Source organism: Pseudochaenichthys georgianus, chromosome 11, assembly GCF_902827115.2.
Source record: "Pseudochaenichthys georgianus chromosome 11, fPseGeo1.2, whole genome shotgun sequence".
Taxonomy (NCBI): domain Eukaryota; kingdom Metazoa; phylum Chordata; class Actinopteri; order Perciformes; family Channichthyidae; genus Pseudochaenichthys; species Pseudochaenichthys georgianus.
Genome location: NC_047513.1, coordinates 15,318,474 through 15,328,611, shown reverse-complemented (window position 1 = coordinate 15,328,611; position 10,138 = coordinate 15,318,474). Strand labels below are relative to the sequence as shown.

At 40.1% G+C, this 10,138-nt stretch overlaps 1 protein-coding gene across 9 annotated transcripts in view; it reads left to right on the top strand.

Moving 5' to 3' along the window:
* The first annotated feature begins 737 nt into the window (after positions 1 to 737).
* LOC117454786 (sodium bicarbonate cotransporter 3-like) overlaps positions 738 to 10,138 on the top strand; it is a 37,858-nt gene continuing 28,457 nt past the window's right edge. For 5 of the 9 annotated variants that reach the window (XM_034093970.2, XM_034093966.2, XM_034093971.2 and 2 more), the window contains exon 1: positions 739 to 965. In XM_034093970.2, the coding sequence (XP_033949861.1) occupies positions 924 to 965 (42 nt within the window). In that variant the 5' untranslated portion in view covers positions 739 to 923. Of the gene's footprint in view, positions 966 to 10,138 lie in introns of all 9 variants that reach the window. The other 4 variants (XM_034093974.2, XM_034093967.2, XM_034093968.2 and 1 more) reach the window with 2 other exon arrangements.

Here is a 10,138-nt window from a genome sequence, read left to right as displayed (position 1 = left end):
CTAAGTTAAAAGAAGAGGTACCACTTTACAATACGACTACCCTTATAAAGGGTTTACGAATAGTTTGTAATTCATTTATTAATTAGGTTGTGAACACTTTACAAATCATTAATACACTTACACAGTGAGCTCACATTTATCTGTGCTGTTAAGCCGTATGCTTACTTCGTCTTCTTCATCAGCCAGCATCCTTAGTATCTGTTGCTCACTGAGTTGATTCTCGCTAAGTAGCCAATAAGGCTTATTCATCTTGCCAAATAGTGAGCCTGTGTTTATGTATGTTAGAACTAGTTTATAAATGGTTCTTAATGATTAATAAAGTGTTTACAAACTAATTCATAACCTACTTATAAACCCTTTATGAATCCTTTATAAGGGTAGTCTTATTGTAAAGTGGTACCAAAGAAGAATATGAAACACTATATTACCTGCTGCTTATCTGCTTGTTCCTCCTTCATTAAAGCTGTATTGTGCCCACAAATTCAAATCAGCATAGTTTTCATTTACGGTTACTTTACAAATCCAACTTCACTTTGAAATGAAGTTGTATGTCTTATAGCAGTGTTCATCTTTTCCACTTACATATAGAGGACATTGCGAGCTGTACCAGCATGCTTAATGCATGGTTTAACTGGGTTTTAAAAATCATAACAAAAAAGCCCGCTTGGGACTTTGAGGCGACACGGAAATTATCCCCCGCCCTCATAGTGACGTAGTTGCATTTTATTGGCTGAGAATGCCGGTTACTGAACGCGAATTGGCAATCAACCCCTGTCCATCAAGTTAAAGGCGTGTCCTTATCGTGTCATTAGGGACAGCAGTCCTCGTAGTTCATCTAAGTGTCACCCGTCCCGGTCTCTTCCGTACATCAACTGTTAAAAAAATACAAGCTAACGGTTGGTAAGCGACCGGCGAAAGGTGAAATGGACGAACCTTCGGAACAAATGAGGCCGCTACTGAGAACAGTAAGTACCCGCCCAGCACAGTTCACTGTTAACCTACCATGATGTGTGTGGCTCTTTGTCCGTGTTTGTCCGTGTTTGCCCCTTGTTTGCCAAGCAGCAGCAGAAGTAGTGATGCTTGGGAGTCAGATTCAATAAGGCACCATCCGGCGGCTGCTAATGTTAGCCGGCTTTCTACTTCTGACACGTGGCATGGGTACAAGTTGTGTTAATATATATTGGGAAAGTTAGCGAATACGTTCATTCAAACGTTTTTTATAGAGAGGTGTTTCTCTGACCACTTTATGTTTTTAGTGTATTTTTACTTCAGCTAGTAGCTTTACTTGCTAACGATAATGTAGTAGCCGGGCAGCGAGCCTGTTTTGTGACGTCATTAACAGTGGTTAAATGGTTATTTTACCCTTTTTCTGGCAAGTCTAGACATACGTGTTCATGCACTTACACTAACTAAAACGTGCACATAAATACGTTTCTGTTAGCATTGTGTGTTACCTGAGTAAGTCTGACTTTAAATGCCAGCTGCTTTGTAGCATTTCCCCTCACGCTCAACAGGTCTACTCTTCCGTTATTTTATAGTGTGTGCCCTAGTTAGTTAGTTTAGTTGTTACGATCCACTGGTACGTTTACCCACATAACAAGGCTAATTTGCATATCAAATGCGCCCAAAATAGATCCGCCTTCTTGTGTGACATTTCCAAGTCAGGAAATGCTGCTAATTTTACAGTGAAAGCTAGAGAAGTAAAACAAACATGAAACTGGAAGAGAAATTGTTTTGCACATGATCAGACCCGTGAGTGACAGTAAATCTACCACACTCTGTTGAATCTGACATTTTAATTGAGTTGTTAGTCAAGTAGAGGCCCACATCCTGTCCGTTGGGTGTAACTTTACAGTCACATATGGGATGATGGAGACCAAAAAAGAAACTTGTTTCAGAGCTAAGTTTAAAATGCATGCTGACTGTGTGACATCAATGCTGGTGTATGGTTGTCCACTATGTTTGTGTGTGTGGGGATGACCCTATACGTATATGTGTGTGCATGTATGAACATGAGCATGCCTCTGAGGAAACTTGACCCCTGGCTGCCCAATGGAAGGTGTAGCTGGATAGCTGCTGTGCAGGCCTACTTCCTTCCCTGGCATGGAAGTCAATGCATTCACTGTGACACAGAAACATTCAACTGCTCCATACCTAACTAAGGCTCTGAACTTATTAACTGTGCACCAATCTTGGGCTCTACCATTTGACGATCAAGAGGATCCAAACAAATAGTTGTTTTTTTAGGTCTGCAGAAAAACATTTGTTTGCAGGGATATATCTGCAGCTTCACAATAGATAATTCAAAATGGTATTGCAAGTTAACACATGTTCAACCTTTATCAAATATAGTGCTTCCTGTGATTTGAATATTGCCAATCTAACAACATGTTGTCTGCCCTTCACCCATCAAAATGCACTTCCCAAGGAACATACCCTTGGTTGAGCTTTGACGCAGGCATGTAGCTAGTGTGTGCATATTGACAACGCATTAATCTGGTTTAAACAAGAAGACTCTTGTTGTGATCAGGCTTGCTGGTTGACCAATGCTATTTTAGGGAGTCATTTTGAAAATGAGGCATTGCTGCCATTGGCTGTATAAATGGTCCTGAACAGTGATTCTCTCTAAAATAAATCCTTAGCAATTATAATTAATTCTTCCCCCCAACTTTTAATAATTTCAAACACTTGTTTTACGCTAGGAATGAACCCATAGCATGTTATGCCACTGTGTTCTGTTACGTGTTCTGCTGCATTTGTCACCACTTCTTCTTAGGCTTTAGTTGTGGCATTTATAGAAGGCCACTTAGAAGGCTTTGACTTAGAGGTGAACCTTCTTCTCTGCTGCGTGTTTTCCATGTTTAGCCTTTACTACGGGTGCTTAGTGGCCAGATTAGGCCTTTACACTTGTACCAGTAAAGATGGGTTGAAGTTCGAACAGCTAAAAATCAAAAGACACTGAAAGAAAAATTAAGGATTATGATAGACTATTGATATCTAACTAGTGTTAGGTTGATCGAGGTCTAGACTAGTTGATAGACATTCACACTTTTAGTTCCTGACCCCTGTTTATCAACTTACTCATTTGGTTGTACAGTCTAAGCTTTGATTGCATTTTGCTTCACATGTTCGTCAGCATGCCAAGAAAAGAGGGATTTGTACGTCCTGCTGCTCCACCAGTGCAAAAGGGTTTTATTCCAGCCAGGGTAGGCTCTATGAGCTGGACTATTATTGGCTCAGCACTTACTGCTCGGGTTAGTGAGTGTTTTATGAAGCTTACTCACTGTATGACATTGCTGAATGGGTAATTACACAGAATGAGCCTCTTTGCCAGTTCTGTTGGTGCTGTGTTCTGTTCAGCTATACTATTAAGATAATATGCTAACAATGATTAATTCCTACCTTAACCAGGCTAATTTGTGTACACAACAGTGATGTGTTATAAATTGTCTAAATAATGTGTATCATAATCCCTCAATTCGGTTTTGACTCAAAGCAAATGTTGTATTTCAATTAGATCTTATTTGCTTGCCACAATAAGTTGAAATAGTTATAATTATAGCATATTTGTTTAAGTTCTATAAGGCTCACCTAAATAAACTTCAACACATTTACTCCTTCATTCCCTTCACCACTTACATTTCTACTTGTCTAGCATCTAAATTACCGCTGGGAGTAACGGAACAATACAGTAACGGTAATTTGAAATACAGAAAAGCAGTTTAAGGCCCTGAGAATGCACTAATCTATGTGGTAGTATGCCTGTCTACAGAGGATTAGAATTGTGCAATAAAAACTTGTAAAATTCACCAACCCTATCATTATACTGTTAAGTGTGATCTGATTGTTGATGGTTGAAGTGTGAGCCTGATGATGGCATATAGGCGTAATGGTTTTTCAGTTTGTTGGTAATATCGGCTTAACCTGGGATGGATAATGGATCTGAGACATTGAGCGGTTAATCTTTGTACCGTAAGCCTCTTTCAAGCTGTACCACAAAGCACTTTCTGTTGTACCTTACAATAAGTGGAAATTATAGCATTGCTGTAAAGGCATAAGTTTATTGATGAAAACATGATCAATTGTCTCTTCTTCCTGAGCGTATTTGCTGTTTCCCCTGCCTGTATGGAAATGGACAGAATACGATGTTGATTTGTCTTTATACAGATCAATCCAAGCTTTTTTAAATCATGCTAAGATTGCATGTTTATTACTATCAATAATTCATGTGGTTGTTTTTTCACACCACAAACAAACAGTCACAGAGACTGTTGAAAGCGTGTGAAAGTTGACTGACCCAGCTTTAAGTGGTCTGTTCCATTGATAGCTTTCACTCAAGCCCACACAACATCAAACTGATCCGTGTTAGGTACTAAAGATTCCTCCATCTCTCTCTAGCCCTCTTTTTTATTCTTCATACACAACTGTTTGTATAGTTGACTGAGGATGTGATTCTTTTCGTGTCTTACATTACAATAAACTGTTTTATTTGGGGTTTTAGACTGTTGATCTGGTAAAAACACAATTCTAACATGTATTGATTAATTAATAATACAAATAATAGCTGCTGCCCTATTTTAAAGTTAAAGCTCTAAATTGTTATATTCTGTCAGTTTTCTAAAACACTTTAGTAAAAAAACAAACCTTGCTGCATTATATAGTAGTGCACGTGGTCTTGCTTTCTGTTCAGTCTCAAGTTTAATTCAGCCTTTAGATGGCACTCTTTCTATTTACACTGTGTATTCCTCATTGCCAGGGGTATTCTCTAGGCTTGGTTTCATCTTTGCCCTTATTGTTTTGTAGTAAATCTACTTGGAAGTGACTGGCTCTGTTAACAGGTGATACATCAAAGCCAAGAGTATCTCTGGACTGGACTGCGACCCAGGATGTTAAATAAAAAATATTTGCTGCTTGGGTTTCATGAATGTGTTCTTTTTGCCCTACTCATATAACAGATCTTTTTGTGGACTGGAAACAACTGAGACATCGTTTCTTTTAAAATTACAGGTTGTTGAAAGACATGTGCAACCTTCAGGCTCTAATAGGGATCGTGACTGTCATAGGCATGAAGACATTGGAGAATGAATGAATACACAGCACTATCTTTCCTTTATCAATTCATTGTACCCTCTGAGGAATGCCAAGCTCACACGTGTTCTTGTTTCTATTTATCTTTACTTGGGGCGGGTCTTCATTTGTGACCTGAATAACTCTGCGGGTGAGCATTTGGATGTCCTCCAAAGGTGTGTGTGTGTCCGTATATGTGCGTTTGTATGCTCTTGGCCGGGCAAATAAAATATTCATGGTGGGATTGGCTGCTGAACCAAGAGCGGGCTGACAGGGTAGAGCAGGGCACCGTGTTTTTAGAAGCAGCTCGCTCCCTCTCTCCCCTCCTCTCTCTGTATAAAGAGATGAGCGGAGGAAGGGGCAACAGATAAGTGCGACAGTGTCTCTGTTAGCGCTTAGCTCACACACACCTTCTACAATAGAGATCAGAAAGCTGCCTCACGTCCCTGCTGCCTGTGCTTTGTGGATGTTTTAGTCTAAATGGACGATTCGAGCGAAGGAGAGCATGTGCTTACGGTACGTCTGTGTCTGTGTGCCTCACTGCTGTGTTCTTCACTGAACAGGATCAAGTGTGTGTTTTTTGCGTGCTTGTGTTTTGTATTGGTTTGTCCTCTAGTGTTCTACGGCAGAGTGGGGTGGTCTGTGCTAATGAATGTGGCAGGTGGTCAGTGCAGAGAAGCTGTTGCCTCATCAGAGACATGTCTCTCGAAATGGAAATGTTTCCTTTCTACTCTATCGCCTCGAGGAGAAGAGAGGAAACTGACAGTTATGGCTGCTTAAAGGAGCGGGACAAGGAGAACAGGAAAGAAGAGAGGAGAAAGACGAGGAGTGTTAGGGAGAGAGGGGGGGAATGGGTCTGCCAAGGTGGCTGAATACAAACAAGGTGCAAGCTGTCAATGGAGATGTTTATTGACTGACTGACATTAAAAGGAATTAAATGCTTGTTTCCATTCAGTCTAGTGCAAAAATGATTACGCTCAGAGCAACGAATGAGGAAGGGCTGTTGGAATCCAAAGGAAAATATTTGTGAGGCAGAGAGAGGGGATGGTTTCCATCTTTAGGTTTGTGTTTGCCTGCGAAGTCTGTCCATGTTTGGCAGTGATGATTACATCTTATGGAGACTATGATTAGAATCTGTTTTATTTTCCAACGTTTCTGCCAAATGACATAGCTTCCCAGCTTTATAAATGTGAAGATTGTCTGGAGACATTATATACAGGTTACGTGCTTCCCACTGCCTCTGCCCTCTTAGTTCAGCTCTGCTCAAACATGGTGAGGCTGCAGATAGGTAAATAATTGAATGGCTAGTTAGCAAAAGTCAGCAACATATAGCTGCAATCAGATCATACCACTTTTTTAGGGCTGCACAATATGACATTTTAGTTTTCATCGCAATGTCAACTTGCGCAATGAACACATCACGAACGTTGTTTGAGTGCTATACTGAAAGCAGCAAAGGGAAAGAAGCACATTTTAAATCAGTTTTTTTCATTGCAAGTTAGATCATTATCACAATATTTAACATACTCTGAGTTTCTCAGATATCTGTGTTTCCATTTGCTACCCAGCACCTGCTAAGCATCATGGATGTTTGTGCCTTCCTGAAAAAAGTTTCTTAAATGATGTTATACAAATGTTACGTCCATATACAGTGGGGCAAAAAAGTATTTAGTCAGCCACCAATTGTGCAAGTTCTCCCACTTAAAAAGATGAGAGGCCTGTAATTTTCATCCTAGGTATACCTCAACTATGAGAGACAAAATGAGAAAAAAATCCAGAAAATCACATTGTCTGATTTTTAAAGAATTTATTTGCAAATTATGGTGGAAAATAAGTATTTGGTCAATAACAAAAGTTCATCTCAATACTTTGTTATATACCCTTTGTTGGCAATGACAGAGGTCAAACGTTTTTCACAAGGTTTTCACACACTGTTGCTGGTATTTTTGGCCCATTCCTCCATGCAGATCTCCTCTAGAGCAGTGATGGTTTGGGGCTGTCACTGGGCAACACAGACTTTCAACTCCCTCCAAAGATTTTCTATGGGGTTGAGATCTGGAGACTGGCTAGGCCACTCCAGGACCTTGAAATGCTTCTTACAAAGCCACTCCTTCGTTGCCCGGGCGGTGTGTTTGGGATCATTGTCATGCTGAAAGACCCAGCCACGTTTCATCTTCAATGCCCTTGCTGATGGAAGGAGGTTGTCACTCAAAATCTCACGATACATGGCCCCATTCATTCTTTCCTTTACACGGATCAGTCGTCCTGGTCCCTTTGCAGAAAAACAGCCCCAAAGCATGATGTTTCCACCCCCATGTTTCACAGTAGGTATGGTGTTCTTTGGATGCAACTCAGCATTCTTTCTCCTCCAAACAAGTCTAGTTGAGTTTTTACCAAAAAGTTCTATTTTGGTTTCATCTGACCATATGACATTCTCCCAATCCTCTTCTGGATCATCTAAATGCTCTCTAGCAAATTTCAGATGGGCCTGGACATGTACTGGCTTAAGCAGGGGGACACATCTGGCACTGCAGGATTTGAGTCCCTGGCGGCGTAGTGTGTTACTGATGGTAGCCTTTGTTACTTTGGTCCCAGCTCTCTGCAGGTCATTGACTAGGTCCCCCCCGTGTGGTTCTGGGATTTTTGCTCACCGTTCTTGTGATCATTTTGACCCCACGGGGTGAGATCTTGCGTGGAGCCCCAGATCGAGGGAGATTATCAGTGGTCTTGTATGTCTTCCATTTTCTAATAATTGCTCCCACAGTTGATTTCTTCACACCAAGCTGCTTGCCTATTGCAGATTCAGTCTTCCCAGCCTGGTGCAGGTCTACAATTTTGTTTCTGGTGTCCTTTGACAGCTCTTTGGTCTTGGCCATAGTGGAGTTTGGAGTGTGACTGTTTGAGGTTGTGGACAGGTGTCTTTTATACTTATAACGAGTTCAAACAGGTGCCATTAATACAGTTAACAAGTGGAGGACAGAGGAGGCTCTTAAAGAAGAAGTTACAGGTCTGTGAGAGCCAGAAATCGTGTTTGTTTGTAGGTGACCAAATACTTATTTTACTGAGGAATTTACCAATTAATTCATTAAAAATCCTACAATGTGATTTCCTGGATTCTTTCCCCCCATGCTGTCTCTCATAGTTGAAGTGTTCCTAGGATGACAATTACAGGCCTCTCTCATCTTTTTAAGTGGGAGAACTTGCACAATTGGTGGCAGACTAAATACTTGTTTGCCCCACTGTATATTCTAATGTACATCATTTGGCTGGGAGCCATCAATAATCTCTCAAATCTATTATTTCTGTTTTCAGAAATAATTAAATGAGTTACATAATTCCAATAAATTACATTAATTTGCAGTATAGGACAATAGTTGCATCCATAGTATGCAATTGAAAATGTTGGCAGTCTGAGACGGGAGATGTATTTGTAGTAATCTGCAGGGACAGGACTCTCGCTGTCACACCTCTCTTACGTCAGTCTCTACGGATTGTAACTGGTCCCAGTGAAGCAGGGCTGGCGAGGAGCTGAGATTACAGGGAACAGGCCTTGTTCAGTGGCTGCTTGTTTTATTCACTGTCTGTTTGACTGAAGAGGTGTTTGGCTGCTGCTTGGTTAAATCACTCCTGCATTCTAACAGAAGTGGGTTTACCTACAAGTATTCAATGAATTAGAAAATCACGTTTAAATGTATGAAAAATGATTAATCTTTCATTTGAAACAAAACATTCCAAAGAGCCAAACCTTCTCTGGTTCCAGCCAATTGTTTTTATTTATCTTATCGTTTATTAAAATGAATGTCAACAAAGTTTCGAACTGTAAGGTGTACAATGTCTGCAATTAAAATGTGCCACCTGAATCGTGATGCATTCATCAGTATTTATGACATTTTATTCGGGCAAAAAAATGAATGGTTCGCAGTGCGGTTTTCAACCTAGTAGCGACTTGAAACGGTATTCTGCTGGATTCAAGTTTGCAAGTGATTTATGAGGAAGGACAACTCCACAGGGCGCCTTTTTTTAAATGGACCAAAATCAGCCTAGGAAAAAGCATAAATACATTCAACGTCAATATCATTCAATCCTAGACCCATCAAAGACCACAGAAATGGACATATGTGAATGTACTCATTTAAGATAACAATCTTGATGGTAAAGTTGTAAAATTCCACTGTGGGACTAATACTATATTTCTGAATCTAAAGTCACCCTGCCCAGATACATTAACAGATTTCCCAACTTTTTCCCACATCTTTCATGCTGTACTTGAGAAATTCTTGTATAGATCAATTGTGAGTTCCAACAGAGTGCTGTCTTTCCTATGGGATGGAACATTGTAAGCCTTGTGTTTACTGTTAAAGGTTCATGTGAATCATAAATCCTAAAGTCCTGCATAATACCCAACACATTGGTGATGTTCTCACCTAAGCTGCTGTAAAACAAACATACATGCTTACAGTGTGCATCAGATCAGCATTAGTTGCTTGGAATTTAGATACAGTATGTTGTTGTTTTCAAAACTGCAGCAATACGATTTAGCAGATGTTGTTTGGGGTTTTTACTAAGCATTATCACCATAAGGTTTTGTTTTTTTCATTGTGTCAATGTATGTTGTCAGTGTTTGTTTGGTGGTGTGGTGAAGCCCTCACATATGCTCTATGGAAAAAGGAAGCAATACAGCTACATGTCATGTCTGTAGGTGGTGAATGTTTTATTACTAAAAGGCTTTTGTGGAGTATAACTAAGAACAGCTGGAGTCTTTTATCTTATTGGACTTCATGTTGTTGATGTGGTTGGGAGCAGAAGTTTGTGTTATTGTAAAAACAATGTCCTATATGCATTCTTTTCACCACTCATATTTACACATATTTTTGTATTGTCTGGTAAAAACATTCCCACGAGACGCCCATGTTAAAAAGATTAGTGGATGAGGGGCATGATTAGAATACGGAAAGATGAGAAGTAATGAGACACTATTTACCGTGTGATTGTGTTGGCGCTTTGCAGGTTGCCTGCTTGTGTTGCCTTCCTCTCTTTGATTGTTATTTGGAATCCACTCTCTACTCGTTCA